Source organism: Mus caroli, unplaced genomic scaffold (assembly GCF_978045245.1).
Source record: "Mus caroli unplaced genomic scaffold, Mus_caroli_1 scaffold_2, whole genome shotgun sequence".
NCBI classification, from domain to species: domain Eukaryota; kingdom Metazoa; phylum Chordata; class Mammalia; order Rodentia; family Muridae; genus Mus; species Mus caroli.
In genome coordinates, this window is record NW_028227257.1 from 28,741,739 (window position 1) to 28,761,229 (window position 19,491).

The window sequence follows — 19,491 nt, forward strand, 5'->3', positions numbered from 1 at the left end:
TGTTAGTGATCCAGTCCCTGCTATGCATTCTTGCTTGGCAAGCAAGGTCTAACTGGCAAGCTGCACAGTGATAGCATGAGCTGACCATCAAGGGTGGGGCCCCAGGTGTTCTCAGAGTTTGCCCCGACCTGCCCTCCCAGTAGGATCCTTTAAAGTCGTCTGGAGCCCCTTGGGGGCTGGGCCTGATAGTGGTGTGAGGCTCCTGCCAAAGTGGGTACCTGGGCTCTCTCTCCTGTCTACACACCCCAGCCACCTAGGTTCACTGGCTCTGTCCCTTCTTACCCACTGTCTATTCTCTTTGTCTGTCTAGAGACGCCACCAGATGCCCTTATATTGGAGTCTCCATTCACAAATATTCGTGAAGAAGCAAAGAGTCATCCATTTTCAGTGGCAAGTATATGAAAATAAAATGTATTTTCATTATTAAAATGATAATTATGAAAATAAGAGCAAGTAGATAATGAAACTAGTCATCATAAAAGGAACGACTTAACATTTACTAAAGACTCATAGTTCTCGGCACAGGCCTGCCCATAGAGCTGCCAAAGAAGGGGGAAGTAGCTTTCAGCCAAGGGCACTGGCATTGTAGGAGGCTTTGCCCCTGTGGCCACATTGCATACCCAGTCCTATTTGGCTTCACTGCACACCTGATCTCACAGCATCTCTGCCCACTTGGTGCTGTGGAAGGCTGCAGACTAGCTAGCTCCCTCCTTGGGGTGGAGCCTACACTCTGGGTACTAGAGGATTATTGGAACCCAGGCTCAGTGCACTGGACGTCCCAGGATTGTCTCAGAGTAAAATCCAGGTAACCTTGCTAAGGACTCTAGGGCCGGTCTGTCCCCACCTCTCCCTCATTGGGTGAAATCCATCCTTTTCCCGACCCCGCCCTCCTACTTCCCACTTCAGCTCCTGACCAGTGTGTGCCTGAGATTTCATGCCCCACCCATGGCCAGAGCACCCCTTTATTTTCTCATGTCACTGGTGCTTCTTCTCCCTGACAGTTTGTGAGGAAACAGCCTTTGAGTCCCATTTCCTTGGTGGGCATCTGTCTGTCTGTCTGTCTTTCTGTCTGTGGAGAGTCTGGTTGGTGGTTGCATGTGAGGTGTGGAAGTCCCATCTGATCTACGGGGCCGGAAGATGGGTCTTCTCTCCCCAGTCGCAAAGCCAGGACGAAGCAGGAAATGGGAACTGCACGTCTCCCTAATTCCTTGAACCTAAACTGCCATAACTCTCAGCCTTTTCCTTCTGCACAGCTATGGTAGCCCTTCTGAAACCGCTTTCTGTCTTGTTCAGATATACCGATACTTCCCTGGCTTTGACTGGTTCTTCCTCGACCCCATTACAAGCAGTGGAATTAAATTTGCAAATGACGAAAAGTGAGTATTGTGGTGGAGTGAATAGAAAGACACAGGGCCCCACCCCATGACTCAGCGCCGTATTAGCCCGACAGAGTGGGCTTCAGAAGACGCAGGCTGGTCCCCGAGACGGTGTCTTTTGAAAGGGAAAGTCAAATTGAGCTTAGTATTAGAAAAAAGAAAGAGCATTTAGATGGCAGGGCAGGTCTGTCTCTGCCACTGTGTGCATCTGGAGTCAGCGTCCCGGGGTTTCTCCTCCCACCTCCTCAGGCAGGCTGTCATGCGCTCTCTCTCTCTCTCTCTCTCTCTCTCTCTCTGTTTCTGCCATGCTGCATATTTATTCTAGGCATGCTGACCCACAGCTTCTGGGCCATCCTCCTGCCTCTATTTCCTGTCTTAACCGCAGGGGTGCTGGGATTACAGATGCCTGCTACATAAGCTCCAGAAGTCACATTCTATTGTCAGGATTGTGCAGCAAGTGCTGTATCTACTGAACAAGTAGATAATGAAAACAGTCATTAAAAAGGAACACTTTTCTTTTTGTATAGAAGTAAAGAATTGTAAAAAATTAATAACATATTTTTGCCCATATATTTTTCCAGTCTAGAACCCAGGGCCTCTAAATAGACATTAAAGCAGTATTTAAATTTAATAGTGACCACATTGAAATAGATGTGAAAACATAAGCAGTTTTCCTTCAGGTATGTATTTTGCTTCTAAAAATAAAAATGTACCATATTAAAATTTAAGTAACCATTACAAACAAAACCCCTTGCTTAAGTATTACCTTTGTAGATCTTACAGGAAAGTTATCTGAGTAAAGCAAATTTGCTTTTTAAAAAAGTGAGTATTGGCCCCAGGAAGCCTTTGGCTCCAGCTCTCCCACAGAGATAGGTGGATATGGGTAGCTGAGGAACCCTGCACCAGTGGAACCTGCTTTAACCTGCATAACAGCTTCATGTGTAAATGGGACCTTCCTGTGCTCACGTGGACAGTTTCTGTACCAAGGATTTGCCGCTTTCTCCAAGAGGCTTAGGTTAAAGGAAACAGCTTATCAGATGCCCCACCACTGGGTGCTTTTCTTGTAAGCATGAAGACCCTAGTTTTAGCTCCAGAACTCATGTAAAGAAAAAGCCAGGCAAGAAGATAATGCTTGTAATTCAAGTGCTAAGAAGGCAGAAACAGGTTTCTGATTGCCTCAGGTCAGTAAGAGATCCAGTTTCAAAACAAAAGGTAGGCAGGCACCTGGACATAATGTCTAAGATTATCCTCTGGCCTTTACCTACTCGTGCATATGTGTGTGGGGGGTATATATACAGGAAATGCTCCAACATGAGTCCTATGTGTGCTGGGTGCCAGCTAGTAGGAGGTTATGTTTGGGGTCGCACGCTCTCTCGAGGCAAGGTCCTGCTTCATGTCGGGATGGCACTGTGCTAACTTCAGGGAAGTGCACAGCTCTACTAGAGGTCAAGATTGAAACAGCTCAAGTGGCTACCCCAGTCGCCCTGTCCAGTCCTGGTAGCTGTTCTTTCTACACTGTGGCTTGCTGAAGAACTCTGGCTCTGTTGGACCTGTTGTGACATTTGCCATTAAAGACTCAAAGCTAGAATGACTTAAATGTCAATTACACAAGATTAAGTGGAGCACGGATTCTTTTAACCAACAGATTCTTAGTAATATCCATTTGCAGTAAGATTCTTAGAGCACTTAAATGCTCTTATTTGTAAAGATTGTGTGTTGTTGTTTTTGCTATTAATGTATCTACTGGCTAAGTTAATGGTCTTTCATTTTCATAAAATACGGAGGGATCAGATGTTGGGGAGTGAAATGACCTCTAGATTGACATCTATCGCTTAGCTGAAATACATAATTATTTCAAACAAAACAAAACAAAACCTAAGAAGTTATTTCTTAGTTCTATAGTAAAAAGAAACGTAGCTACATTCAGGCTATTAAGCATCAAGGAAGAACACACCATAAACCCAGATCTCTGCCCAGGGTGATGGGTATAGGCGACCCCTCTTTGGTCTCCACCTAGCAACCCCTTTCTCCTGCAGTATGAAGCACATCTCCTGTCCTCTGCTCATCTTGCATGCTGAGGATGATCCAGTTGTGCCCTTTCATCTCGGTAGAAAGGTAGGTGTTGTGTGATGCTGCCCCTGCTACAGTAGTTGCCATTCGCCCTCAGTGTAGATCAGGTTGAGCACGCAAGGTAGGGAAGCAGGCTCTGCCCGCTGTGTCGTGAAGTGGGCTCCCGTCACATTAGTCTGCATCTTTTCCAGGTGCTTGACGACCTATGAGGTCTGTTGTCAGGGTCAAGAGCAGACTGCTGTTCTATCCACCAGAAACTATGACAAACAAGCATTAGAACCCAGGCTGACATGGGAGGATTGAGGGGACCACATGTGGCTCAGTTGGCAGAACTCATATAAAGACATCTAGGCTGTATTCTTGCCTTCATGGATAAACTGCAGGGAGGGACCTAGCACTTGCTGCTACTAAATCTGCATTGACTTTGCTGCTGGAAAGCTGGCTTAGATGGGGGGGGGGGGGGGAGGGGCGGGGGCGGCGGGGAGTGGGCGTGGTGTGTAAAGAATACCATACTGGGCCCAGGAGTGCCTAGAGAAGTGCTTGGCATGCCTCATCAACAGACTTGGCACAGGACTCACTTTGGGCAGGCTTTGTAAGTTACACAGAAGATGAAGCCATCCAAGAGAGTTGAACTGCCCAGCAGCGCACCCCTGCTGCATGGAACTGAGCTGCCCCTTAGCTGTTCTCAGAGGAAGGGCACTGTGGAAGTAGAAGTAGAAGAGCAGAAAAATGGTGGACTTTAAGGAAGTGGCAATGCATAGCATTTGGTCTCTGTTAGCCCAGTCTCTGGCTTCTTGGACCTGGCTGTGTAGGCTGTAATGACAGAAGCAGTGTCCATGGGCACTTGGGCTGTTCTCTGGAGGAAGGGGAGAGGTCATAGGCAGTTCTCCGTTGGGCTCTAGCCTGATTCCTCTCTCCCTCTCACCAGCTATACAACATTGCTGCACCATCTCGAAGTTTCCGAGACTTCAAAGTCCAGTTTATCCCCTTTCACTCAGACCTTGGCTACAGACATAAATACATCTACAAGAGCCCAGAGCTTCCAAGGATACTGAGGTGAGACATTCTCTTCTAACCCTTGAGCCTCTCTGGACAGCTAGCCTCACACCTAGCTGTGCAGCAAGTGACTGCCACTGAAGCCATTTGAGCCACTCAGAAGTGTGCTGCAGGGTCAGTGATTCAAGGGCCTTCCACCAACACCATGTAGAAGTTACAATGTTTGTTCTCCTTCTGGATAATATGATCAGATGGGGCATATGACCTTCCAGTACACAACGTATAAACACACATGAACACACGAATAGGGGAGTACCTAACAGTGTGCACATGCGCCATCCTTACTCAGGCTGCCATGTGTGTGCAGTGTGCAAGCATCATGAGGGCCTTTCAGTGTGCACATGCACCACTCCCAGTACATGGAAGGCTTCATATGTACAGGAGTACAGGATACAGCTTCCTAAAGGGAGGCCCTGTTTCTGGCTACTACACACTAGTCACTCTTGGACAAGATGTAGGCTGCAGCCCAGAACCAAAGTATGAGTGTGGAGTAACAAGGATCAGTTTCTGGCTGGCCTCCCATGTGGCTATCCTCCATGCTTCTACATAGATTTCCCCATATCATCACCTAGCTCCTTGTCAGATGACCCAGGATCCACTCGCCACCACTCAGCAGTCCAACCCTCCCTGTCCACCATACTGGGGCTGCTGTGCAGCACATGAACCCAGAGCACTGGGCTACTTGTTGAGCATGTTGCTGCTGAGAGGAGTTTGCTGTTCATGCCAGTAGGCTTGAGAAGTGGGCTAAGGGCCAACTAAAACTGGTTGCATAAATTATCTCCCAAAGAGCAATATCCTGTGTAGTCCAGACTCTAGCTCCTTAGAAATTCCAGAAGCAAAGCTACATTACAGTAAAGGCTGCTATTTGGGGCAGGGAGCTGAATAAGTTCTGTTTAGAATGGACATCTTTCCTCTCCCCATTCCCAGCCTTGCCTGGGATTTGACTTGGGAGCTGCAGTGTTCTTCCTGCCTCACTCCGAGGGCTTTCTTGTCAGGTGGCCTGGAGCCCTAGATTCTTTGCTGCCTCCAGCACCTAAGGCAGCCACCTGAGGACTGTGGGGAGTGTGCTCTTAAGTCCACACAGTTTCGCTCATGCTTATCCTTCTCTGGTCTAGGGAATTCCTAGGGAAGTCGGAACTGGAACGCCAGCACTGAGACTGGCCCATGAAGGAGCATGAAGACCCACCTTCCTTCCTTCTCCCCTGGACAGAAGTCTGGCACCCAGAAGCCCAGAGTGCCACCACCTGTGGTGCTCAGGAGCCCAGTGCATACCTAGAAAGAGGACTCAGACACAGCGGGCAGAGGCTCCTGATGGATCTGTGAGGAAAACCCGGTGGCAGGCAGGTGGCCCCCCGACCCTCTGGTGACCACTGTATCTGAGCTCCTTTTGGGAAGGCTTATAGACAGCAGGTGGACCCCATATGCTGGGCATAGGGAGCCCGGGAAGGGCTCAGGAGCTCAGGACCACTCCAGGCTCTCTTGACACCATTGCTTAAGATTCTTTCTGCCCTTCCTGGCGTTTACAGAACAGATTCCACGTGGCTCAGTTTGTCTCCTACAGCTCATGTACCCGCTTGCCTTCCTCAGCTGTCCCTGCCTCTCCTGGCATCTGATTACCCACAGTAAGGGGCACCTGGATCTGCACTTCCTTCCATTCTGCCCACCTGTCTGTCACCTAACCTGGCCGTAGACTGAGCATTTATTTAAGAATAAAATCTCGGTGGTGGTCTATTTATTGTTTTCTCTACAAAGCAGGAATCAGAGTTTCTTCTTTGCTGCCCCTCACAGCTCTGTTCCTGACCCCTGCCCCAGACACAGTCCCCACAGAAGTCAAAGATCTGCCCCCAACTCTTCAGGCACTGGGTTCTGCTCTGAATGGAGGCACCTACTCCTAAAAGGCAGGCCTAGACAAAGAGCCCACATGACCACACTAGGCAGGAACATTGGCATGGCCAACAAAGAAGCACTGATCTTCCAGAGGATACGAGCTGTATAACCAGGACCTGGGAACATGCCAGACACATTTCACCAATGTGTCTTGGTCCAAGTGTGCTTGGCCTTTTGTCAAAGCAGCTTGACCTAAAGCTGTACACCTATAGACTAAGCAGGGCTGAGAAGCTTAGCAAGAACTGACATGAGGAGCAGCCATGGGCTATGGTCCCATTTTACAGTTGAGTACAAATATCTACACTGCCTGCATCCTCTAGATGTGGAGGTCCAAGGCCACTGAGGACCCAGCCTTTCCTGATCTTGGACTTTTCCCCCAGGTCAAAACTACAGAGTTTTACATCTCAAGGTATCTGTGCTGGAAGATCTTGGGAGTGTAGCTGTCTGTTCCTCCGAGGTCAGAGGCCCAGCATTAGCAGGCGTGGGCTAGTTGGAGGACCCATGCCTGGAACTCATACTCACCCACAGCAGAGCATCATAGAGCTAGCTCCCTAAGTGATTCTCAAGACATAGGACCAGGGATTTAGCTTTACTAAGCCCAGCCCGTGTTACCCACCTACTATTCACTATCAAGAAGGCATGGGCATCAGAGTCCTTGTATAAACTGGTCTGTGCCAGCAACTTGGGCTTGGCTACAAAGGGACAACTGCAGCCTATTCCACAGGGTGATTATCCAGGCTTATATCCTCTAGCCTCTCGTGGGAGTTACCTGAAACTGTATGTCATGGTGGAAATGCAGATACCACAGTGACCAACCACAGGCATAGAAGTTTAATCCATTTCTCATACAAGGAGGTAACAGCAAGTAGTAGAAGGGTGGCCGTGTATTGTGGCTTCGAGGGACCTCGTGCACAGGGCAACAGATGACCAGCCCTAGAACCTGCCCACCCACCCCAAGCTACCACAGTGGTTCCGGTGATTTCAGTCCTGAAAAGACACTTCCCAGCAAATGCTCCCATGGTGAGGAAAGCGAGGGGTTCTCCTGCCCACCCCCAACCAGATAGAGCAGTGCAAGGTGGTGAAGCCTCTGGAAGGATAGTTTTATGTGGTTTCTATGACAACGCACTCTCCTTTGGGCAGCACTTAATGCAGATTCTGCCCTCTGAGGAGCGCAGCTCCTGTGGTGGGTCCTCCTCACCATGCTGCTGTAGCAGAGTGGAGTGTGCACTGGACCCTCTGCAGGGCCAGCAGCTGAGTCGTCAGCCTAGCAGAAATATCCACACTGACCAAGTTCAAGGTTTACTTGCTAGAAAGGAAGGCTTAGCTAGTTTCAGTTCCTCACGAAGTGTTATTTCCTGTTGAAAAGCAAAGAACTAAACCAACCCTCTATAAAATTGCCAGTCCTCAACCAAGGCCTCAGTTACAGGATAAAGGTCTCTCTTTCTCTCTTCAGTGCTCCTCTCCAGGGGTTCAGGGTTCTACTTGACACCCACAGGCTTCCACAGATGGCTAGAGGCATGGCCTATATGGATCAACCACCCACGTACTCAGTACAGTCAAGGGCAAAGGACAGGAAGCTGTGAGCATGAAGCCTGAAGCAAAGGTTCTACCCAGCAGGACAAGACCACACACTGGGGCTGGCTGTACCCTATGGCTGGTAACCCAGGTACTAGCAGAACATAGGAATACTGGCTACACCACAGATCCCTATTCACGCTCCAAACTAAAGGCTTAAGCTCACTCAGCTACGTGCAGGATTTCAGGGGCTCAGCTCTACTCCCTCCCTGCTCGGCCTCTGGGGATGGTGATGGGCTGAAGCTGTGGGGACCATCTCTGCCCATCTGTGCTGTGAACTCTGCAACAGTTCTTCTGTAAGAAACCAGGAGGATGCCACGTCTTCTTCCTTACCCAGTTCCTCAAAGCCATTCCCATGCTCCTCCCTGGAAGCAGAGCACTTCAGATAGCAGGGACCAGTGGCTGCTTGCAGTGCCTGAAGACTGGCGTGGGCACAGTCAGCTAAGCAAGTCACTGGTCTCACTGTGTGGGATAATTAATTAGTCCTTGGGGAGGTTGGGGGGTGGGATCTGCAGGTCAGAGGGCTCCACACCCCAGATCTCCCGGGCGTATTCAGTGATGGTCCGGTCACTGGAGAACTTGCCAGAGCAGGCTATATTCCTGATCACCTTTTTAGTCCACTCCTTGGAATTCTGTGAAGGGAAAAACAGACTGATTAGCATTTGGCAGAGCTAAGGGATCCTAGGAGCCCAAGCCTGCAGAGCATGATGACATTAACAGATGAACTCTGAGCCTTGGGGCAGTCTGTGGTAGAAGAGACTGCAACCATGTGCTCACAGAAAAGCCCTCACTTGGCCAGAAGAGACACACTAGATTAAGGGACCAGTTGCTTAAGACTGGATTACTGTTTTATCTTCTAGAGGCTCCTAAGGCATGGCTCACAACATTAAGCCAAGAGCACAAACTGGTGAGCAACTGCCACAGGCAGACCCAATGTTCAAAAATGACTAAGCACTCCCTTGTAAAACTTCAGCTTCATTACAGCTTGCTCTAGAACTTCAAAACTGTCCCCGGACTGGAGGCTCCAGATGTCAATGGAAGGAGCCTTCTAGGAAGATCTTGATTCTTGTGGGCCAGACCCATGGGTGATATTTTCAGGTTCCTTATTCTAGTGCTGACTATCAGGAGAGGTTTTCCTCATGACACCTAATACCCGGAGAGCTGACCTAGAAACAGGCTGGACAGACTGATATCAGAGCAGCCCGCCCCTCTGGTCTCAACCCTGGGTTGAGAAGTGGTCTAACCCCCAAACAGATCCACACAGACCTAGCCAAACACATCTAGGCCCACAAGCCTTACCCGGTATAGATGGTCCACCTGGGCCTGGCATTGGATGTAGGCTTCATAGTCTGCAAATACCTTGAATCTGAAACAGGAGGAGGAGGCTGGGTCAGGGCAGGATGTGCAGTGGGTAAGGAGCCCAGCCTGGAATGCCCGTCCTCTGGTATTTCCCACAGGACAATTTCCCAGCCAGACCAGGAATGATTGGCCCAAACTAATGCCCCTCCTACCCTCCCAGCTCTGTTGGGGGCCAAAGTGGAGACTATTCTGCCTGTGGGTACCAGGCTTTACTAAGTCCACAGGCTTCTCTGAGAGTCCTTAGGTTCTGGGGGTGCTTTTTAGAAAGTCTGGTTTCACCAATTTCTTTTAAGGAAATTGTCATTTCCAAAATAGGTGTTAGAAGTGCATATCCCCAGAGGCAAACCCAAACGGCAAGCCCACGGTGCATTTTATTTTACTATCTAGGCAGAGGCATGATTCACTATTTAAAAGTCCCTCATCATAGCCTCCAACAGGGTCCCACTCTGTGCTGTGCATCTAGTCTGAAGCCAGTGGGCAGCGCTGGCTTTAAAGAACCTTAAAGACAGGTTCACCAGAGCAATCCAAAGTGGAGAGGTTAATAGCAGATTCAACTTTTACCAGCAGGGTAAACACTACCCCGAGGCACCAGTGTCTTTGTAGACCTGCCATGTAACTAGGTTGGGTATAACCATGCCATGTTTAACGATATACCTCAAACACTGACTACATTGTAAGTTTGCAATGAGACCAACTGATTCCATTTTAACCAGGGAATGTCCCTGAGACTAACACTTGTCATAGATACCCTCCCTGCCATCACATAGAGGGTACACTCCTGAGCACCCTCTGCTGGTCTGCAACAGCCCAGGGGACAGAGCTCCCCCTTGTTCACACCTATGAGGTCTGGGGGCTGGGTGGTGCTGCTAGCCACCTCCTATGGTCCAAGGTCCCCAAGGTATCACTAGAAGCCACTGCAGATGTGGCTGTGGTAAGGTCTCCTGGACTGAGGTGGAGAGAAGATCATAAAAACAGATCTTACCCTCATAACATGGAGTTTTCAGCCCACCAGGAGAGTTCAACTGTCTCAGTAGTGGGGACTAGTGGCCAACTTGGAAAGCCAAAGTAATAGAGGTTGTCTCCTACCTGTCATGGTTCATCAGCATGTTAACCACGTCCTTGAAGCAGTCTGGATCTTTGGGAGAAAAGAAGCCACTGCTGATCTGATCCACAGCCTGCCTCAGCTCAGGCAGGCGCTCATAGAATTCTCTGGCATTGTACCTAGGAGAGATGAGGTCACTTAGCACTGGAAACCCCAGACAAGCAGCCTCAAAGACAGGCTGTGGGAACAGGTTATGCCTCTATTCTGTGGCAACTCCTCCTAGTGGCCAAGGGTATCAGCTACTGATCCCATGTGGCCTCCAGGCCCTTGAGATGTAGCTGGTTAGATAAAAATCAATCCCTGCTTCCTTTACTATTCAGAGAAAGGTTATTACGGTATCTGTATTACACAAAAGGCTCCCTTCATCTTTCTGCTAAAGAACTCAAAGTCCACCACCATAAAATCCTGGCCAGAGCTCTGAAAAACAAGAAAACCAAAGGAGTACACTTTGAGACTTTGAGAGACATGATGCCTGAGAGGGTCCTAGTGGGACCCTAGAATGAAGGACTAAAGCCAGACAGGTTGGCATAAAGCTAGCTGTGACTTACCAAGAAATCTGAGAGGAATGAGGGACATTCAGGCCCCAGGACACAAAGCTGAGAGAGAAACTGAGACACCCTACACAAATACATGAGCTCTTGGGGTGACAAGGACAGTTTGATCTCACTGCTACCTAAGGTCTCACTGAACGAACACACACACACCCCCCGCCAGGAGTTCTAGAAAGCAATTAAAATTGCACGGTCTTTAAATTCACAGGCTAGGATCCCTCATCAAGTGTCAGGGTCAGGAAAAGCAGCTGCTTTCAGATCAGAAATGGGGATGCACAACGACCTCAGCCACCAAAGGCCGGAAAGGGCAATACAGCATGGACTTTAACAACAGTGTGTCACTGAGAGACTGTATACCCGCAGTAAGATGTAAACAGTGGGAAGCTGGACGAGTGGGAGACAGAAGCTCTCTGTACTGTTTGAGATTTTCTACATTCCATTTCAAAATGGCAAGGTCTATGGCCTGTGTCTTGTCTGGCCCTGAGTGGTAAAGTCCCTGTAGGAAGAGGCTTGTAACCAGGGCCTCAGTTGACGGGAGGAGTGCTTGTCTCGGTCGGGGACATGCAGGAGCAGCCAGACTCCTGGGGAACCTCATGTTTTGTACTTATGAATGGACTCAATGAGTACTGAGTCCCTGACCCATGTCACCCTTTACAGCCCCCTCCCCAAAGCTGTCACATATCCAACACATACCCTTTCTGGTCCAGGGCCTCGACATCTTCCACCCGCATACCGAAGATGAAAAGGTTCTCCTCCCCGGCCTCCTCGGCCATCTCCACATTGGCACCATCCATGGTGCCGATGGTGAGCGCTCCATTGAGCATGAACTTCATATTGCCTGTGCCCGAGGCTTCAGTGCCCGCAGTGGATATCTGCTGGGACAGGTCAGCCGCTGGGATCACTGCGGGACAGAGAAACACGGGATGGCAGCTCAGCCTAAGGCCTGCTTCACCCACCCATCCTACATTCCGTTCCCCCCTTGAGATATCCTGTCTCCAAGGAGGAGGATCCTAGGATAGGAAGCCATTGTGCTCACTGCCAAATAAGCAAGGAGACTGACCACAAAGGAGCCACCTGAATTTTCAAGACTCCTCTGGACCAGCTTAGCTAAGGCTTTGAGGTGTCCCCAGAAAAGGATGACAGCAGTGCTGGCACAAGCAGCACATCTCTAAGGAAGAGGGAGGGAGGGGGCAGGAGGGAGGGAAGAGAGACAGGGTGAGGACAAGGTTCAGAGACATCAAGGGAGTCACACTGTGCTGTAGTGAGAGCCCCAAGGGCAGCAGGCAGAGCTGAGGGTGGGAGAAGCAACAGTGAAATCCAGGCAGGCACAAGGAGGTCCAGATGCCAAGAATGACACTGGCTTTGCCTATCATGTGCAAAGGCTCTTGGACATACTCATGACACACAGTGTTCCCCTGGCAGGTGACTTAAGTGGAGAACAGGCAGGCCTGATCAGCACTGCCAACCCTGTCTGTTCCCAGCCCCAAGCAGAACCTAGTCAGGGAGTCTAGGGTTACCTTTCTCAGCTAAAGACACACGGTAGTTCTCCAAGAAGATCACTCTGAGCCTGTCGCCCACAACTGGATCATGGTTGACAACATCTCCAATGGATGTGACCAGCTTGATGATCATCTTAGCCATGTGGTAACCAGGAGCTGCCTAGAAGGAAGGTGAGAGTTAGGGGAACTTAACATCAACACCAAGTTCAGGTTCCAAAAAGGATCCAGGGAGCACTCAGTGACACTTCTGGCTCCTAGGCATGTGAGACAGGGACCTGTGAGCCATGGAGACCTGCAGTGTCCAGGTAGGCATGGTGCAGGCAGAGCTGAGAGTTTTCCATCTTCATCCAAAGGAAACCAAGGAACAGACTGTCCTCTGGCAGCTAGGAGGAGGTTCTTAAAGCCCACATCCACAGTGACACAGTAGACTGCAGACCATGGAGGTCACACCGGCAGTGTCCCTGCTAGTGGTGGGGAAATAGAAGGACCTAGCCTTGTCTGACTGTCTTAACTTCTACTGACTCCAAATGTCACCTCACTTGTGAGACTTACTAGCCTTGAGTTTGATTTTTTTTTTTTTTATTCTAGTCAGTGTTTTAGAAACTACAAGATGTAGCCAAGTGTAGTGGTGCGCACCTTTAACCTCAGCACTCAGAAGGCAAAGGCAGGTAGGTCTCTGTGAGTTCGAGGCCAGCCTGGTTTACATAGTGAGTTCCAGGACAGCAAGGGTTACATAGTGAGACCCTGTCTTAAAAAACAAACAAAAAAACAAAAAGAAAAAAAGAAACTACAAGATAAAAGAAATGAAGACTTCTGGAACTATTAACTTTCAGAAACTACAGAAAATGAAGAGATATACTAAAATGTACCAGAGGGATATTGTAGTGGTTTGAACATGCTTGGCCCAGGGAGTGGCGCTATCAGGTGTGGTAGCCTTGTTTGAGGAAGTGTGTCACTGTGGATGTGGGCTTTAAGAACCTCCTCCTAGCTGCCAGAGGACAGTCTGTTCCTTGGTTTCCTTTGGATGAAGATGGAAAACTCTCAGCTCTGCCTGCACCATGCCTACCTGGACACTGCCATGCTCCCCTCACCTGGATGATAACGGACGGACTGACCCTCTGAACCTGTGAGCCAGCCCCAATTAAATGTTGTTATAAGAGTTGGCTAGGTCATGGTGTCTGTTCACAGCAGTAAAACCCTAACTAAGACATGTTCAGAAAAGGCTAGCCTCAAGAAAAAGCCAACTTCTTTAACAAATATACTGAAAATTAAAGAAGACATAAGGAAAACTCACAGGTTTAAGAAAAACTAAGACATCAATCTCAACCTGAGGACTTTCTTCGAAGTCTTGATTCAAACTACTAGAAATACTTATAGGGCAAAGTGTGTGGTAGAAAGCTTGTGACAAGCCCTGGGTTTTATCCCAAGCACTGCAAGAGTGAATGTAACTTTAGCTGGACACGGTGACTCTTGCTTGTAGTCCCAGCCACTCCAGGGCTGAGGCAGGAAGGTGACTTTGGAGCCAGTTTGGGTGACATAATGAGAAGCCCCAACTCAAGAGAAAAACATTTCAACTTCAGTAAGACAAAGTGGGTAGCGGTCCCACAGTATTTATTGGCGTGGAAGAATCCTTTTCCTGGGTGATGTATGATATTCCACAGTGATGCTGAAGACTAAAACATCTTGTAGTTTTGCAGAAACGCCACTTGAGAAGATGGACCATGAAGTATAACGTGTTCTATCATCTGGACTTCACTCTGACATGGTTGAGCAGGACGCTCGGCAGCCCCTCCTGCTTTTCTCTAAGTTTTTTTTTTTGTTGTAATACTTTATAACCTCCCTAAAAGCCCACACTGCTTTGGATTGTACATACTAAAATACTAACATATATGACATCCAAATTTGCTGCCAGAATACCAAATGATGGGTAGGGGCAGAGACCAAACAAGGAGAGGTGAGCTGATTCTGTGCCTGACCCTCCAGGCCCTATCATCTGAGGAGAGGATGGCCTTGTGGCCAATGGCAGTACCTATGTCTGCCTCACTCCAGCCATGGAAGGCCAGGAACAGCAGGAATGCCATCTGTGGGCAGGCATGGGAGGTTGTCCCACGGCAGTCTCTCAAAAATGAACTACACCCTAACAGACAAGACCCAGCCACTACTTGTGTAGAAAGTAGCAAGCATGTCTGGTACCACTGGAATGTACCACAGTGAATAAAATCAGCTCAAACCATGTTACACCTAGTGTGGTCTCAGGTGTGGCAGGCGGAACAGTCATAGCCATGTCTCCGTGTCTCCAGCCACAACTGTACTATGAAATCCTGGAGGCAGAGAAGGGGGTGGCAAGGGTGGGGTCTGGATGGGAGGTGTACTCCATAAAGCCACTGGGATCCAACCTTACATAAAGGGTTCCTTTCCCCAACCCAGCTGCTCAGGGCCAGGTGCTCTGGCATGTGTATACGGACACCTGCTTTCTAAGCAAGCCGGCTGTCTACAGGACAGGAAAGCAGGCGCTTCCTAGGCCCAACATCAAGGAAGGAGAAGGAAGTTACCTCACCTTGCCCCCAATCATAACAGTCCTGGGCACAAAGGCCTTGGCTGGATCCTTCTTTATTCCTGGAGATCAAACAGAAGAGGAATCGTTACCAGATGATCCCTGCCCAGCCCCCCAGGATGACCCAGGGTTAGGTACACTCATCGGGCTGTGTATTTTTGCCTAGGTGACACATAGCTGTGGCCATACTACATCTGCAGAAGCCCGTCACTCGGAGGAACAGGCTCTCCCTAGCTTTGCACTTGCACACCAGGCTGGAGGAAGAGGCAAGCCAAGACCACTGATGACAAATCACGCAGTATCCTTCAGCATCCTCCTAGCCATCCAGCTCATCCTGAGCCCCAGGTCGAGTGGCTTGCAGGGGCAAGCACCACGACACCACAAAGAATCCATATCATCAAGAAAACCAGAGAGCCGGGCTGGAGAGGTAGCCCGGTGGGTAAGAGTGTTAGCTATTCTTACGGAAGACCTAGGCTTGGTTCTCAGAACCCACATGGGTAGTCTAATAAATATAATCTTTCCAAAGAAGACAAAATCATTATAGCAATAATAAGCTTTAAAAACTAACTAAAAAGAGCATAAGACATTGTCTGAGAACTCAACAGACCCCCACCCTATACTGAAGCTCAACAGACTGTTCTTGGCCTTTGCAGATAACCCAAAGGCCCTGTGTTCCAAGGACTGTAGGTTCTCCAACCTTAGGCTCCAAGAATGAGAACTCAGAAAACCTGGCTGTGACTCAAAAGAACTTATCATATTACATAATACACAAATACACACACACACACACACACACACACACACACACACACACACACAGACACACGTGAAAGGCAGGGGTTGAGGATAGAGTCCTGGACCACCTGTGGCTTGTGAGAGAAGGCAGATGTTGTGTAATCGTGCAATGGGGCCCTGGAACTCACGGTTGTACAGGGTGATAATGTGTAGGCAGTTGAGCAGCTGTCGCTTATATTCGTGGATCCTCTTCACGTGCACATCAAACATGGATGCAGGGTTGATCTTCACCTTGTACTCCTTCTCTAGCTGGGCAGAGAACTTCAGCTTGTTTTCCTGAGAAATGGAAGATGGTGGCTATACCGACACAGGAACCCTGCAAGCTCTCCCAGGCCCACGAGCATTCCTACTTCCCACCTGACCCAAGTCTCTTGTCTCTCCAGGATCAGCATGGACAACACTGGACATGAGCTGGGAACACAGACAGCAGTAGGAGAGAGTTCGGAGTAGGGAAATGTGGGTTACAATAAAAATGGGTGTTCTGGCCATTCAAATAAGTGAAAAGCTAAGGCCCAGTGCAGACCTGGAGCTATGCAGATCACGGGGGACAAAACCAAAGGGAGCCACAAGTGTGATCCGATCCGCCAGCACAAGAAGCAGGCAGGGTCAGTGCGAGTGAGACAAAGTAGCTGAGAAGTAGCTGGAGAGACTAAAGCAGAATTCTGGGCTTGGAAGACTCTGCACTGCCATGGGTACCCAAGCCATGGCTTCCTGCTGACCCAAATACTGAGGCCAACATCCCTGCCACATGCCCCCATGGAGGGATAGTCTTGGGTCCTGTTGTGTTGGAGGTGCCAGTGTCTAACGGAGGCCACAACACCTCAACTCTCCCAGACGAAAAGAGAATGCCCCAGCTCCTCTAGAGGCTTCCCCACTGCTGATGGGGGAGCAGAATGAGCCGAAGATTCACTTGGCAGGGCTTCATTTACCCACTTGTTGCATGACCCCAAAGATAAATGGGTCCTTGTCTAGAAAGCTGAGAGAGGTCCTGACCCCTTGCTAAGACCAAGGGAAGCAGACTGTGGGCCAACGAAGCCTACCTGCTTAACCTTGGCTACGTCTCTGATGAAGGCCTCATCATCAACCAGTGACAGCAGCTTCTTCAGTTGGCTCAGATCGGTCAGGAAACCTTCCCCAATTCTCTGCGTTAAGAGGATACATGTCTTCTGTTCACCATGCCTCAGCCATCACAAAGCTTGCCCCTCTATCTGTCACCCTTCACCCTACTTTTCTTGGGATCTTTCTGCCCTCCTGAGCCCTCCTACCCGCTCCTCTCAGACCCACAGTCACATAGCCATTAGGACACAACAAACTCACAAGCCTTGTCAGCACCTCCTGTTTGAGACACCCTATCATGGGTGATGCCTTGGACCGGCAGAGCAATTCTTCCTCCCAACCTCCACCACCACGAACAAAGAGGCTACCTTCTCATTACCATAGCAACACCATTTCCAAAGCATCCCCTTAAGGGCCTTCCTGCTATCTACTTCCCACACGGGGTCCCCCTTGCCTCTTCCCATGAGATGCCTGGTGCGGTATAGACACTGCACTGGCTCCCAGACCCCTTGAGGGCATGGGCACTGTCCCCAGAGAAGCTGATTCAGGCTTCCCTGACTTTTCCAGAGCCTCCTCCCCAGTGAAGTTCCAGGTGGACTGCATTCCTCAGCCGCAGGGTACTGTGCCCTTCAAGGGAGGCCTTAAGCATATTGTCGAGGCCAACCCTGCAATCCTGACTCCAGCACAGGGTCTGGCATAGGAATACATGTGATTAGGGATACAGCCTTGAGTCCTCTCAAGCTGGTGGCTGCCACTCAGCTAGACTCTAGGCCTTTCTGAAGTGCAGGCTGGCACTTAGGCCAGAGCTGGGCCATAATCGTGTGCTGGGAGGTCTCTACTGCTCATGTCCCAGGGCCACTGCTGGAAATAAATGAAATATTCCCACTAGGTCAAGAGTCACTCAGAGAAAAGCTTGGGGAGCCTCCTGGGATTTAACTGTGCCCGCTGCTTCTTTCCAGACTCTGGCCCGGCATCTCACAGATCACAAAGCAAGGCTGGGAACTCACCTCGACAATGATTTCTGCCAGCCCCGGGTTACACAACAGCAGCCACCGTCGGGGCGTGATGCCATTGGTCTTGTTCTGGAACTTCTCTGGCTCCAGTTCGTAAAAGTCCTTAAAGCTATGAACACAGACAGCACGGAGCTGTCACAAATGCTGGTTTAAACCAGGTATCCAGAAAGCTTAAGCTCTTTACTGAGAGGCCCTGGAGCTCAGCTGCTGGGCTTCCTGAAGCACAAAGAGCAGGTACTCGCACTGAAAACAGAAGTGGCATAAAGGCAGGATGCGGCAGCCACGTGTGGCCGTGGGCTTGTGTGACTATAGTGTTCTGGGTGTTAGGACTTGACTGTTTCTAGACAGATCTAGAAGGCACAGACCAGGTCGTGAGAGTGGAGACTGAACAGGCTAGAGAGCTTACACCCTGGGCTCCCTTTCTACACCTGTATCCTGTGAGCCACCTGCCTCAGAAGTTTGGTGTGGAGAGGAATATGCAAGGTGCTGAGCCAAGCCCCAGAACTCAGGAGGGCTTGCACACTGACGGACGTGGCTAAGGAATTCTCACCCAGGGCGCTGCTTTGGCTGTGGTGGGTACTCAGCTCTCCAGGAAAGGAATGGGAGGGAGAGCCAGGTGCTGGTGCACACCTTTAATCCTACCATTCAGGAGGCAGAGGCAGGCATATCTCTGAGTTTGAGGCCAGCCTGGGCTACACAGAGACACTCTGTCTCACAAAAAAAGCAAAAAGCAAAAAAACCAAAAAAACCAAAAAACCCAGGAGAAAGAAATTCCTTAATGCTATCATACTCCTCATTGTAGGGTCCAAAGGACAGAAGGACAGCCAGCCTACATGGGACATCCATAGGACCCAACCTACAGCAGATGCAGCTTAACTTGACACTTGACCAAAAACGCAGGAGCACAAGAGGAGTGACTCTGGCAGCCAAAAGAGGTGTCTCTCCAATGTCACCCATCAAGTCACCTGTGAACATACTGGTGTGTGATATGGTGGGGGCTTTGGGCACCTCCATCATGCCCACAAGTGACTGAGTGGTACAGGGGCTGTATGTCAAACCCTGTTCATGGTATGTGTGGTGGCCAAATCAGAGTTAGGCTGGGAATCAGAGAGGAGCCCCCCCGACTTGGTGCAGAGCCCCCCACTCACACAGACTGCTTCACGATCTCAGAGTGAATCCTTGCCACCCCGTTCACAGCGTGGGACCCAATCACACACAGGTGTGCCATGTTGATTCTCTTGCAGTCCCCTTCCTCAATCACGGACATCCTCCTCAGTCGGTCCACATCCCCAGGAAACAGGGCAGCCACGTGCTGAAGCCAAGAACACAGGGCTGAGCATCCCTCAGCAACTGAGGTGCTAGCTACTGCCTGGGGACAGCCCACCACACCCAAAGGAGGGTCCACCGCTGCCAAGCTGTGACACTAGCCCACTCACCCCAGTGCCTTCACCCAAATCCTAGCTCAGACGTATTCATGGGGGCCCTGAATCAAATATTTCACCCATATAAGGTCCTGGGACCTATAGGACTGTTCTGTGTGAAAAGTGTCAGGACACCATTGGGTAGTTAGTGGAGTGCTAAGAAAGCTAGGCCATGCA

The 19,491-nt window shown here is 49.8% G+C and overlaps 2 protein-coding genes across 3 annotated transcripts in view; one reads left to right on the forward strand and one right to left on the reverse strand.

Annotated features, from left to right (window-relative positions):
* The window catches only part of Abhd12 (abhydrolase domain containing 12, lysophospholipase), a 78,088-nt gene extending 71,835 nt beyond the window's left edge, over nt 1–6,253 (forward strand). For both annotated transcript variants that reach the window (XM_021177764.1, XM_085833465.1), the window contains exons 9-13: nt 311–390; nt 1,294–1,376; nt 3,413–3,491; nt 4,375–4,502; nt 5,618–6,253. In XM_021177764.1, coding sequence (XP_021033423.1) covers nt 311–390; nt 1,294–1,376; nt 3,413–3,491; nt 4,375–4,502; nt 5,618–5,657 — 410 coding nt within the window. In that variant the 3' untranslated portion in view covers nt 5,658–6,253. The remainder of the gene's footprint in view (nt 1–310; nt 391–1,293; nt 1,377–3,412; nt 3,492–4,374; nt 4,503–5,617) is intronic.
* A 930-nt stretch (nt 6,254–7,183) lies between these two features.
* The window catches only part of Pygb (glycogen phosphorylase B), a 44,597-nt gene continuing 32,289 nt past the window's right edge, over nt 7,184–19,491 (reverse strand). Inside the window, exons 11-20 of the mRNA XM_021177754.3 lie at nt 19,042–19,205; nt 17,888–18,002; nt 16,865–16,966; nt 15,953–16,100; nt 15,033–15,091; nt 12,494–12,635; nt 11,670–11,877; nt 10,410–10,544; nt 9,264–9,330; nt 7,184–8,596 (exon numbers count right to left, since the gene is read on the reverse strand). Coding sequence (XP_021033413.1) covers nt 8,444–8,596; nt 9,264–9,330; nt 10,410–10,544; nt 11,670–11,877; nt 12,494–12,635; nt 15,033–15,091; nt 15,953–16,100; nt 16,865–16,966; nt 17,888–18,002; nt 19,042–19,205 — 1,293 coding nt within the window. The 3' untranslated portion in view covers nt 7,184–8,443. The remainder of the gene's footprint in view (nt 8,597–9,263; nt 9,331–10,409; nt 10,545–11,669; nt 11,878–12,493; nt 12,636–15,032; nt 15,092–15,952; nt 16,101–16,864; nt 16,967–17,887; nt 18,003–19,041; nt 19,206–19,491) is intronic.